We start from the raw sequence: 21,787 nt of genomic DNA on the forward strand, positions 1-21,787 counted from the left end.
AAGTAGTCGCCCAACTAAATCTGCTCGTTCTTTAAAAGATGTCCATGTAAGCTACCAACACATCCGCCAATTCGCTTATGCCCCTACATATCACACATAGGCTGCAATATGTACGAGGAACTGCGGACTTACATATACTGCTGCTGATCGGATAACTCGCCGTGAACATGACACCATGACTTATGACTACATGACGAATAAATCGTGGTCATAAAACCCAAAAATCCTTTTATTCCAACTGTCTCGCTTTCCGTGGAGAAAGCAGATTTTATTTCAAGGCGTACGTAGGTACTCCTCTTTTTTATCTACTGCTCACACTATATACGTCTTCCCTTCTGCAGATCACAGTGGACTGACTGACTGCAGCAGAGATAAGCCTTGTGCAAGGAGCTTATCGACCAAGGACTGGTGGCGACGCCTCTCTCCCTTCCTGCTCAAGGTCGCAGAGGCATACATAACAAATAATAATAACAAATGCGACGTCATCAGCATTGTTCATGCATGATGCACGCACAGGCTCGCTCACAAGTGGTGCTGAGAAACAGTAGATGAGCATTCATTATTTACTTGAGATGGTGCAGTCGCTTTGTGACATGTCGTCGTCTCTAGAAACTGTTGGTGAGAGAGCACGTAGATTGTCGTAGATTTGGACGGGGACGGCCGTGTTCCAGGGTGGGAGATGGATATGAAAAGTGTATCAAATCAACAGTGTGGATCATTCCGTTCTCACCCAGGAACACAACCAGCATCCCAATGAGCTATGTGCTCCCCTCTCATCATGGCCGAATCCAAGTGTGGATGTGCTTTCTCTCGTCGCTCTGGGTGGTGAAAGTGGAAGGTGGCTTGTTCTCTTTCGGAAATGAGGAAAAAACTCCAATTTCCTGAAAAATAGTTGATTCATCAGACACTCATATCCTTCGTCCCGTACGCGGCATATCCCCCACCAGAGAATTTCTGCATATTGGGTTACTGACTGATGTGCTACTTTCTCCACTCACAGCAACGAAGCCATACTGTGAATCCATAATTCATTCACTCATTCGTGATTTCAATTCCTCTCATTGCAGATATTAGTTGAACCGGCTTGAATGAGTGGCAAAAGAAGCAGAATGATCAAAAATCGAAAAACAGACTACATCTAAACCTTGGTGTAGCCTATAATTTGTACATTTCCAAAAACCAGTTTGCTACACACTTTCGAAGGAATAACCACTAAACCGATCATGCTCATCTTTGACCTCATCCAAGGCATTGTCGAGATTATCCTTTTAGAATTTTATTTGAGTTGGTCAAAATCGGTTCGTGCACTATAGTGCACCAGACAGACGTGCATGACAATTCCATAAGCCCTTGTCTCGGGCTTAAAATAAAAGGAAATTTCTTTCTTCCTCTCACCCGTTCTAGACTAATCTTCCCTGAGATCGACGAGGGCGAATTATTAGCAAAGTGGCCATCTGCTACGTACTTTCTGGAAAGGACTTTGTGCATGAGTAGAATAATGAAGATGCGAATTTATGGAACTGTGCCACGTCAAATTTGCTCAGTTCATATACCTTTTTATTATTCCGTAAAAATACAATTTAGTTATTTCTCGCATAAAATCTAGACATGTTTCTTCACATATTATTGGGTTACGTTTATTAGTTTTATCCAAACATAATTTATTTTATTGTGCATGGAATAGAATAATGCCCTGCTACTCTCACACTAAAAGTGGAAGTGTTGATTAAGGAGTGTAGTGGGAGTGCGGGATGCATATTTAATTATATGTATGCATATTGGACGCACTTATACGAGCAACATAACGTCTTATTGCTCATTACTTATTCACTATGAGAAAGTTGGGCTCATAATAAATTATTTGAAGATTGTCCTCTGAGCATAACATGAATTATTAAACGCGTCTCATTTTTACGCGACTGTGCTGACCGTGCCTCGTCCTTTCAGCTCTTACAATTGTCGAGCACAATCATTCCTCCAGCACCAAGATTACATATGTTCGAGTTAAAAATCACAGTTGACGACACATTGACTACTCCTGGCTTAATCTTGAGACCAGAGAAGGTACCTGTACATCCAAGCCTACACAGCTGCACTATGTTGGATATTCCCATTGGTGGTGGTGACCACGGTGGTGTGGGCTGATCTCGTGGGGGTGACCACTGCCACAGCCGTGGTTTGTGTGTTCGGTTGGGGACAGAGCTTGTTGAGATGGAATGTGGCCATGAAGACCTGTCTGAACTTGAGGGACATGGCCGTGTAGAGGATGAAGTTGATGGCCGAGTTGGAAAGGGCCACCTGTCCGACAGAGAAACACCACATAAGTAAGTATGCATAAAGTGAGTAAATAAGGGGAGGGAGTGGAAAATGGGAAACTCACAATGTCCATGAGGTCACCGAGGGGGAGGTAGCAGGAGCGGAAGAAGGCGTCGCCGAGGAGGAGGGAGAGGAGGCCGAGGATGCCCTGCGGAAATTCGGTCATGAGGAAGAGCAGAAGGACGGCGAGGAGCATTCGCGTGGTCCGATCGCCGCCGCCGTCCTCGCCTCCCTTCGCCGCCCCACGACCTCCGCCCTTCAGCTGAGCCTTCCGCCGCTTCGCCTCCATCAGCGAGTTGATCAGCCGGAAGCTCACCACCGTCAGCACCAGACACGGGATCAGCTTGATCACCACGCTAAATCGAAATGAAACAGTAATTTACTCACTTGCAAATGAGTCCATATTGTTGTTATTATTATTCACAATAATTTATCTCTTATGTATGTTCACCAAAAATAAAACCTACAGTGCAGACTTCATTTAACCCGAGTCAGGGTCCGACTCCCTTCTAATTTTTTGTTGATATGACGCAATTATTACCTACTGTGTCAAATTCAACGATTTCTCGGCAAAAATTGCCGATAGTTGTCAAAACATGCAAAATCTAAACTCTTTTCGACCATTTTAAGAAAGCGGTGTGGGTTTCCCTGTTTCGAACCTCCGGTACAAAATTTCTAGAAAACTCAGCATTTGTAAATCTAAGATATTTCTAATCAATTTCAAAAATAGTGTGAATTACATTATTGGATATCTGTATACGCATTTAGATTTTGACCAAGTTAGTCAAAATCGATTCAGTAGTGTGTCCGCAAGCTGTCATAGACGGAAGACAGACATACCGAATTCCATACGCCCTGTCTCGGGCTAAAATAAACTTTAATACTTACCTGTAGACCCAAAAGTTTGCATTGACGAGGAGCTGGTCATGAGCTTTGGCGAGTTCAGAATAGTGGACGTAGTACTTGACCCCACCCTCCGTCCCGTTGACCCACTTGACTTCAAATGTTAAATACACAGGGATGCAGACGAGGAGGGAGCAGACGTAGGCAATAATTATCGCCAACTTTGCCCTCTCCATCGTGCAGAGGGTCTTGTTCTGCATGGGCATCGCCACCATCATGTACCTCCAAACCGCCAGCGTCACCGTCAGCCAGATCGAAATGGTGTGACAAACCTGGTGGATGACATAAATAAAGTGCATCAGAAGAATAATGTTTGTCTGCACCACTTTTTCTCCCCTTGCAATCCGAGACAAGAAGACGAAAAGGACGCCATTTCATTTGCGTGGGAGAGAGGGGAAAAAAGACGCTGGTTGCCATTGTCCCGTTACTGTCATGGACAGAATGTGGCACATTTCTCACTGTCTCCGTCTCTCCCCCTCCATCATTTCAGCCCATTGACTTAACTTCGTCCCCAAAATAGAGGTCAGCAGAGCACGGCTGCCCAGATGAACCCACGAATTGCTCTCACCTGTGAGAAGTTGGAGTGGGCGAGGACGAAGAGGGCCCAGGGATATGTTTTGGGAGGGTAGCCGGGCCGGGCGAGGACCTTCATGAAGAGGGCGAAGGGCATGTACTCGAGGTCGTTGAGGAGGTCGGCAAAGGCGAGGCCCGTGAGGATGGCGTTCGTCGGGTTGTGCATTTCTCGCCGCGTCAACACGACCAGATTCAGCAGGTTCATCACGCAGCCAAAGAGACAGACGACGAGGGAGGAGTAGCCGTGCACTCCCCCGTACCACGCCCCCAGCTCACCCAACCACGGGTTGCAGTACGCATCCGACGTGAGGTTGGTCAGGTTGGGCATTTGGCCACCAGTGTCGTTGACGAGAAAGCTGGTGACGTTGTTGTCCAGCTCCATCGTGTAGTCACCGGCCGTCTCCATTATCTGCAAAAAGGAAGAGGGGTGCAGATGAGAATAAGACGGAAGAAATGGAAAGAGACGGAAGATTTCAAATTCGAAACCCATTATCTCAATCGACTCTGGCTTCAAGCTTGAGTCGCTCATCGCGCTATCAATCTCTTTCTCGTCTCGACTCTCCGCAAATTTGGAACATTTGCAAATTACAAAGTCATCCAAGTATGAACGGAGATTACATTATGGCACGAAATTCCTGATTACTCGAATTTCCAAGTATTTCCAAGTATCATCAACTTGAAGCATAACAAGGATTTGGTTAATTTCCGCAGATTGAAATTAAATATATCTACGTTGGTTTGGATATCTGCTTTAGTCATTCGTCACCATCTAGTTTGGATTTGTTGTTGCACACACAATAATACCCATCGATTAACGCTGGCTTCACAATAACGCACTGGTCCGCGATTTCCACAATTGTGCTTCTGCCCTCGTGAGGAAGTAATGTCTCACAACTGACTGGGTGATATCCTGAAATTAATTGTACGCACCCATGTCATACCTCAACCATCCGGATTGACATAGCACTACTCCAGTGGTGAATCGGATTAAAACATGGTTACCTAAATACATATTACAAAGCACAAAGTTATAAAATCAAAGCAATTTGCCCCTCGGTTGTTGGATGAAATGTGCTCGATTTTGTTGCAAAATTGCTTAAATGATTACTCAAAGTAAAACTAAACCATGAATGAATGCACACATTCAAGCAAGAAGAACATGCATATGAGGATAAAATATGGGTCCAGTTAAGTAAAGGCAAATATTTATGTAAGTCTTGCAAGACATTTTATCTTGATGTCCAACTGACCATAAAATTAATTAGCTGAATAATTAGTTGGCACACTGTGCTCCTTGTCAAAGTAACTTTCTCGCTCTAATGCCAGGCTTGTTCGTTGCCTCCAACACGCAATTATCCGCTGTAATGAAATGTTGTAGATTATGTTGATACGATAAAAGTGGTCGCACCAGTGGTGAAAGTTTTGTTTGCTTTATTACCCAGTCGAAATGAATGAGGGTGATGGGGAAAGTTGTCAATAAAAAGAGTTTGAGTGACGAACAAATTGTTTTTCTTCTTGTTTCATGTAAATTTGCAGAGGCGAAATGTGGTTTGGTCGAATTGGGGTTTGGAAAAACGTTGAAATAACTTATATTTTTCTTGTTTACTTTGAATTATACAACCACTTGCTGTACTATCGATCTGAATTTGATTGGAAGTCGGACTCCCAATTTGGGACTGGTGGTCAGAAATATTTCTACACAAGCCGACTTGAGTGTGTAAATCTGAAAAAGTTCTCTACTCATAAACACATAAGTGTTTGTGCTTACTTGCTTTCAGTGATGATGAGCAGCCTTATTTGCCTCTGCTAAAAATGTGTAATGCAAATTAGCTGACTAGACAGACTTCATGCTGTTGTTGTTTCGATATCACGAACGAAACCAACTTGTTTTCCTTCTTTCACTTGAAAGTCATGAGAAGCGAGAAGTTTGTGCTTTCTCCCCAGAGAGAGAAATGTGATTGCTGTTTGTACAAATGTGTCGCCAAGTTGGGACGGGTAATTTCATGGGTAATTTTATCGCGAGCATATATATTTATGCAGCATGTGTCCATAATTGCATGGAAGGGGGAAAGTTTTCTTAATAGGAAAAGTGGTGGTGTGGATGGAACTATCGATGCAAATGGCGAACATCTCACCAACTATCTTCCCATCTCCCCCATTATTACATGCGGACATGTAAAGAATGACTGGAAAAAGTTTTTTAGTGCGAGCGATTGTGGTGTTGAGATCATGTCATTGTGCATACGTACGTTGGGCTACATGCAGTTCCGTCCGGTTCAAAGAGCAGCAGCAGCAGCAGCGTCGAGTAATTATGCCCCGTGTATAATAAGTCAAAGTCTGTTAATTGGACGAGTAAATCAAAGACTGGATTCTCTCACTCCCACCAACTCCATTAATCCCAGTTATTGTTAATGGGTGGGGACTGGAAATCACATGAAATGAGTGTCACGGGACAGCGTGTGTGGCCAACTCAATAACTGAGCGTGGGCTGCAGTTTTTGGTAGCGAATCATACAAATCTAACTAACTTTCCATTGCACTGAATCAGAGAACAACTTGTTAGAGAAATATGCATGTACGTATGTTGTGTCGTAATGTTATGCTAGATATGTATACGGCCAGCACCTTTGGGCATTCTCTCATCGCAAAACTGTTGGCTGATTGTGAACCACAAATCACGATATCTGGCATATCTCTCATCTAAATTGGGTTGTAATAATCCTTGCCGTTCTCTTTTTCTTGCATGAAATAAATTGGTGGGCAGAGTCATTTATAGGAGAAAACATGCACATGAGCGGGCAGCTCGAGCGCTATCACTGCCACGAATATTCCGACGGCTGAGCTACTATCGCCAAGATCATTCCTCTCCTTGCGACGTTGGGTGGTTGTGAGGCGAATGGAGCCAAACCATTGATGCGATTTGCGGTTTGGCAGGTGGGATTATGAACGCAATTAAGAGTAATTAATGGGACCTTTGGTCTCCACTTCCTCCTACTCCGAATTGGAGGTCAGCCCTGCCAGAGAACGGCTCCTTCTGCCACTCCCCCTCACTTTCCAAGGGTTGTTGGCGGCTTACGAGGCTGGTGAATGAGGAAGGGGTTGAGAGGACTGGTTTATGAGCCTAACTGACCCATAAACGGGACAAACTCGCTTTCCTTCCAACTTTCCCTCCTCACACGGCCCAGATATTTTGAAGCTGGCTTATTTCACGACTCATATAGTTATGCGAGAGAGAGAGGAATAGTTTGCCTGGTTGCATGCTCATGCTACTTGCTCAGAAGTTATTCCTTAGCCTAAAATATGGCCCGATCCATCCCAACCAACCAACCAACTTTAACTCCTCAAGAAAGCACGAAGCCCACATATCCACGCACAGAGACAGAGACAAGCCGTGACGAGGAGGAGGATGAAACTCTGTTCTTTTTTGTCTGAAAACTCACCATCTTTTTCCGTCTTCCTGGAAGAAGATGTGGCATGAGGGGAAAGTTTCCCAAATAAACATGTGAACTTTTATACTTTCCTCCGTGTTGTTTATCCGTGTGTCTCGATTCCCTCGATCCATTATTCCCTTCGCCCACCACCACCTTGCACCAATTTGAGTCCAACTCCTTCTGGGGAAAGTGGCCAAGCAAGAGGTGTTGTGTATGTGAGTATAAGTGTGGATTTATGACGGTGCTCTGCCCGTATAAAATAAAATTCGGACTCAATTTATGAACGGCACAACTTTAAAGCAATTTTCTGGCCGTGCCGAAAGAAGTATTAAATTTTGGAATGGATGCATGAGCGTCGCCGCTTGGGTTTGGAGGACATAAAATATGAGGAAGGGTGCTCAACTTTGTCTTAATCCGTGCTCCGTGCCCTTTACAGCCCAACCAAGTCTGCTGTGGTGGTGGTGGTGCTTTCTCCAGGGAACTTGAGTTGTTAATTAATCTACCGCTTAGTCTAACAACTGCACCGCCGTCACTTTCCATTATTGTCCGAAAGCAAGGAACGAACAAGAAGCAACACAACAAGTTTTGTCTCGTTTCATTAATTTGTCTACATAAACACACTTTCCTTCCCACCTTCTCTCACAGTCAGTCTCACATTGCCGGAGCACGAAAGAAACTCGATCCTGGGACCCAATCTTGGCGTCTTGGATGCTTTCTCCAGACCAAAATTTAGGATGAGAATCATGAAAGTAAATCCTCAAAACCATGAATTTATGTAATTTTCTCTCGCACAAACCACAATATAAAATTTTGGCCCTATATCCAGGGTTCGGAAAACCCCGGGGTTTTTGTAGAAAAACCCAACCCCGTGGGTTTTTCCGGGGTTTTTGGGTTTTTTGTGGGTTTTTGGGTTTTTGTGGGTTTTTGTGGGTTTTTGTAGATTTTGGGGCAGGTTGAACCAGAATTCCTAAAATTATTTATTAGAGAAAAACTAATTTAATATACGATTTTAACATGCAATTTTAACCGTTATCATTGATTTGGACTATTACATCGAAAATTCATGTTTGACATGTAAACCTGGAAATATGCAATGATACTTGGAAATTCAAGTCGCAAATGAAAATTCTCAAAATTTCTAGATGAGGCAGAAAAGTTAATTAGCAATGATCTACGTTGTAGTTTAAGGGATTTTGTTTCAATCTGCCTCAAAATCTTACAAAAACCCCGGAAAAACCCACAAAAACCCCGGAAAAACCCACAAAAACCCGCAAAAACCCCATTAAGCATTAGGGTTTTTCCGGAGATTTGATACCCCAAAAACCCACAAAAACCCCAAAAACCCCAACCCACAAAAACCCGGGGTAGCGAACCCTGCCTATATCCCATACGGTTTTTGATGTTTGACGGAAAAAACAAACAAAACATATACGTGACCTACACGGCTACCAAACCTCCATTTTCTCACTCCTTGCTGTGATGTGTCCTGAAATAGTGGTAAGAATTTTGTCAGAAAAGTCTCGAAGGTGGGCCAGTTGGGGAGAAGAAAATATTTTCGGGCTGGTGGGAGGAGTGGTTTTTGCTTTCTTGTTTGCTGTACACACATTCAACCCTCTTGTGAACTGCTCATCTTCAGCTCACCCGCAAAGTGTTGCACACCAAGGAACTTTGTTGGACAGTTAGTTGGACTCGAGCAGCAAAAGTTGGATGTGTGTGTCTGCTGGATGGAGTCAACTTGGGGGTTCCAACAACAGCCAGCCTCTCGAGAGTGGAAAGGTCACCGGTCAATGCATCAATATCAATGTATCACCACAACAAACTCGAGAACACCCGTTCAATAAAAATGGTCGTTACATTATTACATTCCCTCCGCTCTAATATTTTGCGACAAAAAGCATCACATAATCCACTTTGTCACACCAAAACTTTCGCCACCCAAGAGCAGAAGAAAGCGGTGGTGTTGCACATGCATGTAAATGGATATGACCGAACAGCCATACAGTTGTAAGTTGTGAATATTATGTCGATGCTTCCCTGGTGGATGTGGTTCTCGTTTCATACTCCATTCCAGAAGTGGGTCGGATGCATATGTGGTGATAAAACTGAAAGGGAAATGGTTGTGATCATGCCGATTGACGAAAATAAATATTGGTACCCTAGCGCAAATTTGAATACCATAACCGGAAACTTAATTAGGGGTTGCGAGCTCTGTGTAAATTTCTAGGGACCGTTGGCCATTACGCTGGTGGAGAGCAAGACCGATTATGGAGATTAGAACCTTTATGCTTTTTATTGTTTGTTTTTCATGTCCAGAGTGGACGAGAGAGAGGAACAATACAGCTCCAGGGTGGGACACGCCGCATTACAAGCTCTGTCCTGTTAGCGATTGGTTTGATAGGACGGTTGTATGGAATATCTGTAAGTATGCAACTGATACGCACGTAGATAAATACGTGCGCCACTGGGTGGGCTATCATCGTACCATTGTTTCTGTCAATGTTGGTCGTTTGGTCGCAATGGTCACCATGTGTTTGTCGTACAAAGGACTGGAGAGGAATTTTGTGGTGCACACGGCACGAAGTTGTCGGTGGGCGTATCTGCCAAGGAGCACTACTTATTAATTTTTTACAATTTTCCATATTCTGGTCAACTCTCTGTGCTTGGATGCATGTATGTAGATCCTCACAAACAGAGGGACAAAACGGTGTATTATTATCCTTCCCTGAATCAATAATCCTTATCAATTTATCGCATGAAACTTGTACACATATCCATGTACAAAAGAGTTGGACTTTTTTTCATGAAAAGTACGGCTAGTTTTTCAATGTGCTTTCACTCTCAACTTTCCAACCAGATTTGAAACAAATGCCAGCAACATGGACGGAAAAACACGTCGATCGATAAATGAATGGTATGCAGTAGTGATTGGGGAGTGATGGCATCGGGAGCGTCAGTGTTATTGACTATTTTGCTTGCTACTTGGACGGAATAAAGCAGCTGCCACTTTCCATATGTATTACCCTCCCTCGCCATTAGTAAGGATTAGCATCCGCTCAGCTCATCCCCAGCAGAACCACCTCCAAGGTTTACTTGTAATGACAGTTTGTGACTAAATTCCCCATTTGTGCCAAAGTCACGTTGGCCACCAGCAGTGCCGTCCCAAAGGCTCACCATCCGCTATCCGAGCACAAGTATGATTATTAGCGATGATTACGACCACTTAGTGATGTACGTTCCCGTCGGAGTGCAAAGTCGTCCCTCTTCTGCCGTGAAAGACAAGTCGTGTGATGGTGGTGTTAGGTGAAAGCATGCATGTCGCAGACTCCGTGAAGGAAGGAAACCCATGGCCCACTGAGCAAAGTAAAGAGCGTGGGCCGTGGACAAAGAAGAGATTTCGTGTAGATGAAGATTTCGCCCATTGTTCATTTCCAGCAAAGTTTGAGAATGAGTTGAAAATAAATTTCTGAGAACCTCGCACCATGCAAAATGTCGACGACGACACCACTTTTAAATGAGAGAGGGATGATGAAGGCTAAAGGTCGGCATCCCTACACAACTCGGGACTTTGAGTGGGATTGTGTTCCCAAAATTAATTACCCAATAATTTCCGCTTTGAAAGTGACGTCGGAGAATTCCACAGTGTCACTCACGCTAACCTTGGCTAATTTCCTGCATAGCCATCAATCACACACACACACACTCATTGTCCATTTCCCTCGTTGCCTGGAAAGAGTGGGTGTCTTGCCCCCTCCCCATTAGGCAGCAGAGGAAGTCTTAATTGAAACTCTATGCAAACACTTCCGAATTCCGCAGCCTGACAACCGCATCCCTTCCGGAGCAGAAGTCTCCATAAATCACACAACCACCGATTCTTCCTTCGTCCCTCTTTGTGCGGAGGCCAAGAAGTTGCGGTTCTCAAAAGTGAATGGGAAGAAAAGAGTTGTGAAAAGTGAAAGGTTGGTTGATGAGTGATGAAAGGGAGGCATAGCTGACATATAGCAATAACAGAGCAGGGCAGGCATATAGCAATGCACAGATTATATACGTAGGTAGATATGTATATAATAAATGTATGTATAGCACTGTTCGTAAATTGAGAGAAAGCAGCAAGTCCACTCCACGGCCTGACTGACAGCTTTCCCGACTCATAATTAAGTGATGACTTTATGACGATGATGATGATGATGTTTTCAACGGAATATCCAACCTGTTCAAATCATTCGATTGTGTGGAGTGAAAAAGAAATAAAGAACTGCGCCGTGTCGTATCTCCAACTTTTCCTTCTCTCCCTTTCTTTCGCTCTGGGCCCACGTCGAGAACAATGGGAAAGTCGTCGAGTTGTTGGGAAAGCTCTTTTGTTGGCGGTACGGCCGTGTCCGGTATTTTGTGAAAAAAAGAAAGAAAGATGAAAGCGGAGGATGGTTTTGTAGTCCAAGGTCTGAGTTATGAGCAGTATTTGTGTCTATGTACTTATGTGTATTTTGCGCCACGGCATATATGGCGTGCAATGATGAGGCGGAGGAGATTACAGTCTGGGTGAAAGTCAATACTTGACCATTTGTGGGTAGGATACGCGACAGGGTGTGGAATTGGACTGGACGCGACCTCCTCTATGATGGACAGCACTGAAATACAGATACTACCTATTCACACCTTGGATGAAGATTCCACCATATCCCGGACATGAATGACTGACTGACTATAAGACGAGTGGGTTAAGCTAACGGCGACTTCATTCCACAACAATGGGAAGAAGACACATGGATAGAGACGGAGAAAATAGGAGAAAATGCGAGGGAGCAACGTTTGGTCAATATCGGAGGAGGGGGACACTCCCTGATTTGTTTACCTTACACTCAATCACCCACCCACCCACCAGTTACTTTTCTCCTTCTTCTGAATGTAAATGACAGGCCGAGATTCGTGCTCCGACGTGAGGCCCGTGACTCTGAGCACACAGAATGCGTGTCTTTCTGTAGATACTCTTTAGTGGCCCGATCCATTTCCTTTATTGCTTTCTCCTCCAGATTTGAAAAATGCAAGGATGGCCATCCCACCCGACAAGGTCGGAGAATATATTAGGCAACTTCCCTTTCAAGCTTGGGGTTAAAGAATTCCTCGTTAGTCTCAGTTCTCCTGAGGACGAAATGATTGACTTGTCGCCAAAAGGGCTGATCATTCATGAATGTAATTTCTACTAAGGCAAAAGTGTAGCACATTTCCATGCTTTCACTGGAACGAATCCATCAATTCCAAAGGGAAATTCAGAGAACTGGTTCTTGAAGTTGGGCAGATTTGTGGCATAAATAAGTTGTCGGTCTGAGTTTGACAAGGCAAGTCTGCATGTCAAACAGGTAAACATGTGCAGTCTAGTGAGGGAACAGACTTTTATATTGCTTGCAACTCCAACCTTTCTCTCCCTCGCTCGCCCCATTGATTCAAGTCACAAACAAGCAAAAACTAGTCAAGCCAATACTCATCCTGCAACATACGTGTTCTTGGTATTCCAGAAGACAAGATTTCGAGTGGTTAACAAGTTTATGCAGGTTGAGGAAATATCGCAGAGATTGTGAAACCATATTGGAATTTTTCAGCATTTTTGTACCTTTACATTTTGATTGATTGAGGCAAAGAAGAAAAAATATGTATCTACTTTGAACCACGATACGTCAGACGAATCGCATAAAAAACCTTTGCTTACATTGGAATTTTGAAACAATATTTTGTGAGCCCTGATTTTGAATTTTCCATTCAAGAGGATTTGAAATATGCGGAGGAGGGGACGGAAGAGCAACAGGAGAGAGATTTCCCCTCCCGTAATCTAAGCGGAGATCAAAGCAGTGGAGTTTGCCTCTCTTTTTTTATTAGACCCTCAGCAAACTTTCTGTCCTCTCTCTCTCGCTGAGCAATAATAACCAGGCCCACATTGTGCGAGGTCTCATTTTAAGTGGAATTTGCATAACGAGTATGAAACGATGTTTAAATTATTTTTTTAATTTACGACCTTCACTTCCTCCGAGAAAGGTGGACGAGGGAAGAATAGAAATTGATGATTATACAAAAGCACTGGAAAATTACGACAAACAGGACGGAGAGCAAAGCCCAAGTATATAATCTTTGAGTGTACATGTTTAAGATTGCAATATGCTCAGAAAGAAAGTTGGTGGTGGGAGTCTTATTTATTTTAGTCTATTTATTTCGTTGAGTGGAGGTGAGCACGAGAGCTTCGTTTGTTTTAGCTTTCTCGTTAAAAAATAAGGGTAGACTTGAAAAAGTTATTGATAAGGAGTCGAGTAGGCATATCACACACAAGCTGGGAAACTAAATGGCCTTGTGAATTGTTTGTGTTGTGCTATAACTTACAATCGTCAAAAACGAGATGAGGGGAAAGCAAATACTTTGAAAAAAGAGTTTGCGTAATTGAGAGAATCCGACGTCAACTTCCCAGTTTCCTCCGTCTCATGGCAATTCAAAGAGACAATAATTAACCTTGACAAACAGACAGAGACGGGCAGACGGATACACGTACGTACTTGGGTTGTAGCATTTTTCTCCATTATTGCATGACTTTTCCTAAAGAATATATGTTGCCTCAAGGTTTCTACCATGCCATATCCATCACAAGTAATTATTGAACCAATATTTTTGAGACACTCCCTTTCCAGTTTTTAATCAAATTTTACTAATATCATAAAATGGCGATAGTTGTGAAAATTGGTAACGAAAACGCAGCAACCTAACGGGTTATATACGTCATGGGGGAATATAAGACTCTGAAACTGCGAGTTAGAAGGCTTGTTTGCCCTACTAGGAGCGTTAGTATGATGAAAAATGCCCTAATAATTTCCACCCCTCCTACTTGGCAAATTTTGTGTCAATACTGAATGTTTGTCTGCCATGTATATTTAATTATGACAAGGCAAACCATTCCTGTCTGCTCGTAGGAGGACGACGCGTGAGGAAGCGACAACACACCACTTACTCAACTTTCGAGATTTGCTTTCCACTAATTGCGACAACTTTTCTCTGCCTTCGTATGAAATTTCGCAAGCGATGGTAAGCAGACGTGGATGGGCGTCATCGGAGAAAGTGACGGAGTGAGTGAGACTCCTTCTTGAGACTTGTCTTTCTAATTTAATCCCTCAGGATCTCATTACACTTGCAGCGAGCACTAATCCCTCTCCGCCCCGTCTCAATCTGGCTGAATCTATGTATGAGCACTGAGCAGGACGGTGAGAACGACCGAGATTTTCGATTGTGCTTGTTTGCTCAATTTAGAGTGGCACCCGGATTAAAGTTTAAAACCATAAAACGGTGTAATTTGTTTCCCTTACATTTTATTTTGTTTGCTATTTGTTCTTTGTCGTCTCACCGTGTGTGCAAAGAGGATGGAATGGAATCCTCTTACGACCAAAAAGTCGGAACCTGAAGCACTTCTATGCACATCGGCTCCACTTTCACTCTACATATGTACAGACGTCCACACTGAATTCAAAGACTGATTTACGAGACGCAAAACATTTCAACATTGAGCAGAAAACCTGCAAGTCTCAACTGCATAAGTGATTTGGTACTTTGTGCAAATACTTATTGCTTACCTTAAAGTTGCGAACTTTTGACCGAGTCGGAACAAAAACAATACAACTTTCTTCCTTCTGCTTCAAATTGGAAATGTTAGGACTTCACAAATCCTTCAAGAGGCTATTACACTCACTAATTATACTTCTTCTTGCAACATTTTCCACCACTTTGCAAAAATTTTGAAGGATTTTTTTTTTCGGTACGGCGATTACTTTTCGCTTTTCACGGGAAACTTTTAAAGTGGATGCAAAAAAATTAGTATGATTTTTTAGAAGGAATAAAGGAGACGAGTTGGAGAAGAGAATGCTAGGTTGATGCCTGTGGAGCGGACACTGTCGAACTGACTGGGCCAAAACTTGGGGTTGTAGGACTTATTCTGCTCCTTCTATCCGGGTAGCAGTAGCGGTGACGATGGTCCACTTGGAGAATGGTGTTGGGACGGGTTGGCTTCGGGAGGAACTCTTCTGCATTCCGTGGGCCTGTCTCAGGTTTCGCTGCACACAAAGAAGGGCAACTTCCAGCACCAGCCGAATGATAAATTCTCCTTCATGAAAACCTGAGATTTGGGAATAATAATTGAAATCAAGACTGACTGACATGGTATCATCAAACCTGTGATTTTCTTTCTATACGAAGTTTTTCTCTGTGCGAAGAGCTGAATTAAGTTGATTAGCAATCACATTACAGATTCAATCAACGTGTACACGAGCCTTTTATTCACACTAAACTGCACCCAAGTAAGCATATAGCTAGTCGTGATGCGATGTAATGTAATCCATTCACATTCTCCTTCTCGTATAAAATATACGACCAGGCATTACTCTGTCTCAAGCAATAAATAAGGAAAAAGAGGAGTTTCAAGTGTTGTGTTTTGTCTCAACAGCTCGCACTTTATGAAAAAAGTTTTCCCAAAGAAGTCAAAATTTCAATTAGCGAATGTTGTGAATGGTCGCGTTGAAGGAACAAGTCCAAGTTTTAAAAGTTTTCGTCTGAAAGAAAGAACTAGCAGGACTAGGAAATGAGAAATTGTAGTCGTAATATGAGCCCACAGGCTCCTTCTCATTCTTGCAAAACTGACTGAATATCTAATATTTAAACAAACTCTTGTCCGTAATTAATCATGGAGCTGTCAGCAGCCACCAAATCGCCTCCTATATTTAGCCAAGGACTCGACGTGTCAAGGGAAATATTGGGAGATTGGAAATTCTCCAACCGAACATATTTATGCTGGTTGGTGGGTGAGTACATGGAACAAGGGCGGCGGAGGGTGTGGTGTGGGTGCAAGCAACCTATTTAATTATTGCCTCGTTATCCAACATCACTCACTCATTCACACTGAAAACTTTCTCCGAGTGGACTCAAGAGAACAAGTTCCCAGAATTGCGGCGTAAAACCGTCCCATCAGATTCCTCACAATGCAACCATTCACTCAGCAAATATGTTTTGTTGTCATTTTAAAAATAAAATTATATCTGATAAATATTTTGCTTCTGTGTATCACGAAACGAGTGTCCAATCACAGTTATTATTGATTCGACGCGTCATTTAGAAACAGAAAACTTCCATATTCTGGACGAATATATAAATAAATTGCGTATTTAAAGAATAGTATACGTTTGTAGTATTGTCCTTTTCAAGTTTTGCAACAACTCGTCGTGTCGTTTCTTCCACCTAAAATAACAGTGACAATGTGAACGCAAGAGAGAAAAATGTGCGGCTGGAATTCAATGAGCATTACTAATCTAAGAGGCATCTGCCAAACGGGATGTTGGGTCCCATTTTTACTTTATGCTTGACAAATTCCAAAACGAATTAATAATGCTTCGCACCATTGAGATGAGATGTGAAATACTAATAATAATGCGGATTTATGTGGCTATTTATTCAAAAGGAAGGGTGGATGGAGGACGACATTTCTTCTAATTTTTAAGACGCACTTTAATTTAGTTGTCAATTTTTACTGTATACACTGTTAAGTAGTTTAAAGCCTAGCGTACAGTTGGCTATCCGCATAATGGTGTTTCATTGAGCGAAAGAAAAATGTGGGCAGAGTTTTAATCAGCAATAACTTGCTTTACAACATTAAGCTTGTCAATTACGCCAAAGGGTTCGCTCGAGGAGCAGAGTCGAGAAGAGGAGCGTGAATGAAATAATGTCCATGTGTCAAGGAAGGCTATATACGTACTTGGGAACGTACTGCTTCAGTAATCATTTCTGATCAGCTCGATCGTGTCGTGACATTAACCTCGTTACTTATTAAACGTCGCCAAGAAGGCAAGTTGTTGATTCGATTGAAGGAAGCAACAAATAATGAATGGTGAACTCCTCTCGCTTACTTGCACTGATTTTTCTATTTGTATTGGCTTTCTCTTTACTTTACCTTTCATCGCTGGCTCTTTCGGACGGAGATGTTAGTTTCGCTGTCAATCGCATCTCTTGAGATCAGCACCACGTAACGTAGGCCGTCCTGTTTGCTAGTGAACTGGGGATGATCACCTGCAGAGGAGTGATGGGCACACGTCCATAAATTGTCATCGTCCTCCAAAGCTCGAGCCATTCCCCACAAATTTCTATAATTATTTGCACAGCTGTGCAAATAATCTCAACAAACTCATCAACCAACCATCATTTTCCAGGGCTGCTTAATGTTGATGGGAACAAGTAAGTATTCCCACATGTTCATTAACTAACTGCTCTGGTCTGTTGCTAATAATAATAACGTGGGGTCTGGCTGCGTTGGGAACGATTAAGACTTTATTGGGCGAGATAACTTTACGAGAATGATATTCAGGAATTCACCGTCGTAGAGAAAACAAATATAGGCGTTCCTCTCTCACTCCACATTCAACCAACCAACCATGATGTCACTGTTTATTCACTCATTTACGACAAAAATAATCACTCTCCTCCATCCAGACCCCCTTCCTTCCTTCCCAAAGGCTTGGATAATGCTTAACAAAATTTATAGATTTTTCCACCTTTCAGCCAGAAGCACGGATGGATGGACGTAAACGATCCAGTTCCTCCTCGCTCCTTGTTGTGTGCCTTGTTGTCTTAAGGGGGCAAATCCACAAAGACTTGAGCGAGGAGGATGCAAATGTGGGATGTGTTCACATGGCACAGCTTTCTCCTCTCGTGCTACTGCATGGCTGTGTGTGCATTGTTTATTCTGGTTCCATCCACCACTCCGGTAATTCATGCATGTCTTCCAGTACTTGTTGACGAAGCTGTTTACGGGCCGGACTGGATTTCTCTTTTTCAAAGTGCAGGTTCATTTCTCTCCGCACTCTGGCAGAGCATACGTACATACGCAGATCATAATCGTAAAGCAGTCCCGTTTGGGAACGAAATGGGCGCAGGATAGGAGCAGTCTTTTTACGTTTTTATGATGGTTTTCTCTAATCACTACACTGCTCCTGGTTTGGTTGGAGGAAAGTACAAAACATGGGCAATTACATTTTCCGCATATGGAAAGATCCCATTCTCGTTCAATGGTCATACTACATGTATTCCGCTGCTGCTTGGATAAGGATGAGTGAGCCCATGTGTGTCTGGAGGCACAAAGAACTTTTATTTTATTTTATTGCGTTCGGTTGTAGAGGAGGAAGTGATCGGATTGGGTCATGTTTCCAATAAATTCTTGCACAAACTGCTGAAATGAGACAAGTGTAGTTGAAAGTCGTTTCAACGTATGTAGCCTAAATCAACATGCACTCCCTTCTTGGTCTGAACATCATGCAAGCGGAGGAGGCGGAGGAGGAGGAGACAAGACGGTGTGGGAATCGGTGGTATCGGATTTTGAGAAATGAAAATGTCCTCCCGATGTCGAAAATGTGTGTCGTGTAATCTGAGCCCTGTTTTGCTATCATCTCCTCCTGTTGCTAAATGGAACAATAACAATGAACTCATCCAACAAAACGAGCATCGTTCCCTATTGCTCAGAAACTAATTCGCAATTCCTGTTGATTCAGCACATTCGCAATTTGCTCTTTCTTCATAAGCATTCTCCAAAGTCTTTAGTTTCAGAGCCAATTAAACGACAAAACTGCTTTCGTATACATAAAATCCAACTCTACTGTGTTGTCAATTCACTTGTTTGTTATTGTTATTCGACCGAGTGCATTAGTAACAACAAAACCCAAGTAAAACTTATCCGCAACTAGACAAACGGATCCATTTTCTCGAAAGATCAATTTTCCGAGTTCTCGTATTTGGAAAATGAAAAAAATGTAAACGAGGGAGGAGGCGATGAAGAGAGTGCAAATACGAACGTGTGTGTGTGTAGGATGAGGAGGGGAAAGCATGCTCTAATTGAAATCTGAGGCTGGGGAAAGCGCCTCCAAATTAATTAAGACGCCCTGTAGGGAATTTGGCAGCTGTGTGGAGTCGTCCTTCACGGGCTGCACGGGTGGATGTATGGACCACCCACCACGGAGCAGAGAAAAATGCAGCTTATCACAAAAAGTATGCGTTACAGGGACTCATCATCTTCCTACGTATTTGGCCTCTGGGTGAGATGTGTGCTCTGCATGTCAAGATTTTGGTTCTGTCTGTTCTTACAACAAATACTTTTTTTCATCACTCTGGTTTCCATCACTTGTTTCATCATTTGTGGGAAAGAAACCAACACCAGATGGACAGATTTGCCATGAAAATGGTGGAAGGGAGTACGATTAATTAGCGTAGAGTTGCTGAACCGAGGTGGCCAAAAACTGCTGATGAGTCATGAACACGGTGACATCTTCATTTGTGATGTTGGCTTGCTTTCTTTCCCTTTTTATTTACGAGGACTTTGTCAGTTAAAATTTCTCAGGAGTTGAACTTGGTGACGTGTCCACCAAAACAAATGGAATAAAATCGTCTGGACAGAGCACCTTTACGCAGCTTTGGCATCCGTTAACCACCTACTTATCCAAGTACAAAGAAATAAAAGAAAGATGACGTATGGAATATGTCCAAAAAATGGACCAGCCAACTTGTCTCTCTTGCAGATCGTGCAGACAAAGTAAAGGCCGCTAGCTGTGTTTTTATTCAGACGGCATAGTGTTTCTCACGGGTTCGGGTTCTTACTTCGGGTTTCGGGTTCGGATTCGGGTTCGGGTCCTGCTTCGGATACGAAATTTCAGAACCCGAAACTTTCAGGTTCGGGTTCGGGTCCGAAAAATCTGATCTCAAAATTTCGGGTTCGGGTCGGGTTCGGGTTCCGACTAACAACCCGAAACCCGAATCAACAAGAATTTTTTGTCACAACGAACGCGAAAAGGTTAAAAAAGAAAATTAAAGTGTTGACCACACTTGCCAAGACGGTTATGCTGCCGTGATTCAGTAAACAATTCAAATTTTTAATTGTCGCAACTTCTTTTCACAAGTGTCTTCAATTAGTGTTATGATTTGAATATTAAAATAAAATATATTTTTTTATCAAAAATTTGCTAACTAGTTAGCTTGAGCATACTTTAATATTGGAAACTTGAAACTGAAAATCATGTTCAGTTTTCAACTAATTTACAAATTTCTGAATAATGGAAATTAAGGGTCGATTTTTTGAGATTGCATTATTGTGGTCGAGGAATTAAAATTCAGCACATTTTAAAATGCATTATGTACTATGCAGAAATGTGCTTAATTATAATTCCTTGGCCATATTTACAGATAGTATTGTTGGTTTGAAAGTTTCCAAAAATTCAGCCCACCCATTAAAATTAAAATATATTCGGGTTTTCGGGTTCGGGTTTCGGATTTGATCTGCTAGTTCGGGTTCGGGTTCGGGTCCTTGCGAACGGGTTTCGGGTTCTTCGGGTTCGGGTTGTCCTCGGGTTTCGGATCAGTGGTATCGGGTTCGGGTTCGGGTTTCGGATTTGCAAGAACCCGACCCGTGAGAAACACTAAGACGGCAGAAGAAACACTAATGTGCAGATGGACGAGATGGCGAAAGAATGAATTGTCACTCACTCATACCTCCCTCCGGTAGGTGGGTGTTTGGCTCCGGACTGCAAAAATACCAGATTTTGGCAAAAGTCCACAAACAACCACCGCAAATAAATGAATACTAAAACATACGATTCAGAAGAAGAACTGGTACATATCCACATTAGTACGTTTTTAGTGCCCTCCACATGTGCCCACATGGAATTTTGTTTGTATATTGCGAGGTTGACAAACATAAATTCATATTTGACTCAGGAAATGTATGCATTCACGTCGGGATTATAATTATTTTATCAGATTTCGTAACATAAAGGGCAAGACCAGCCGAGGGGATCATATTTACACAAAACTTTATTTTTAATGACATTTAATGCCATGTAATGAGGACATTACGCAACAGGATCAGAATGCTAATCCCGAGATAATGAAAGGCTGATGAGAGCAAATGTATGATACATAGATAATCACGGATAAAAGTATTATTACGAAGTTTCATTATGTTCTAGGCTAGAAATGCCTGACAATAATGACGACTAGGTATGATGTTCATATGCTTATGTATGCTGGTGAAAGGAGTCACCAGCTCCTCCGTCCCAAGAAATAAGCTGGATAATAAAACGTGCATATATATTTCCCCCTGCAACATTGGATGAAATCGTGTTCTATGAGTCTTTACATGACCATGGAACGTGGAGGAGAGGTCCATAAGCAGTACGAATGAGTTGACATGATATTATCATACACAGCGAGATAATTGTGTTCCATTCGAGTTGCTGGAGAATCAAATCAAACAAGAAAACCGGGTTTACTTTTACTTTGCACAACCGTGACATTTGCCTGACATTACGAAATGGAACGACATGACATCAATTAGATTTTGAAAGTTCAAAAAGACGCCGTGTTGCAAGACCGTGTCGTTCGTCCCTGTCCCATGAGCAATAAAAGTACTATGATACTTGCGCTCAAAGTGTCGAAAGCATTTTTTATTTGATGGAGCAGTCTAAAACACTGGTAGAAATTGAATCTTCTCAAGTCTATGCACATGCTTTTTTAATA

At 42.6% G+C, this 21,787-nt stretch overlaps 1 protein-coding gene across 1 annotated transcript; it reads right to left on the reverse strand.

Moving 5' to 3' along the window:
• Positions 1–1,535: 1,535 nt before the first annotated feature.
• Positions 1,536–17,268, reverse strand: LOC110844917 (sex peptide receptor). The gene is made up of 6 exons (XM_022091250.2): positions 17,184–17,268; positions 14,821–15,359; positions 3,788–4,201; positions 3,205–3,491; positions 2,381–2,672; positions 1,536–2,298 (listed from the first exon to the last, which is right to left on the reverse strand). Exons 3-6 carry the CDS (start codon positions 4,196–4,198, stop codon positions 2,083–2,085), a joined length of 1,206 nt encoding a protein of 401 aa, XP_021946942.1. The 5' UTR covers positions 4,199–4,201; positions 14,821–15,359; positions 17,184–17,268; the 3' UTR covers positions 1,536–2,082.
• Positions 17,269–21,787: the final 4,519 nt, after the last annotated feature.

Source organism: Folsomia candida, unplaced genomic scaffold, assembly GCF_002217175.1.
Source record: "Folsomia candida strain VU population unplaced genomic scaffold, ASM221717v1 Fcan01_Sc001, whole genome shotgun sequence".
Taxonomy (NCBI): Eukaryota; Metazoa; Arthropoda; class Collembola; order Entomobryomorpha; family Isotomidae; genus Folsomia; species Folsomia candida.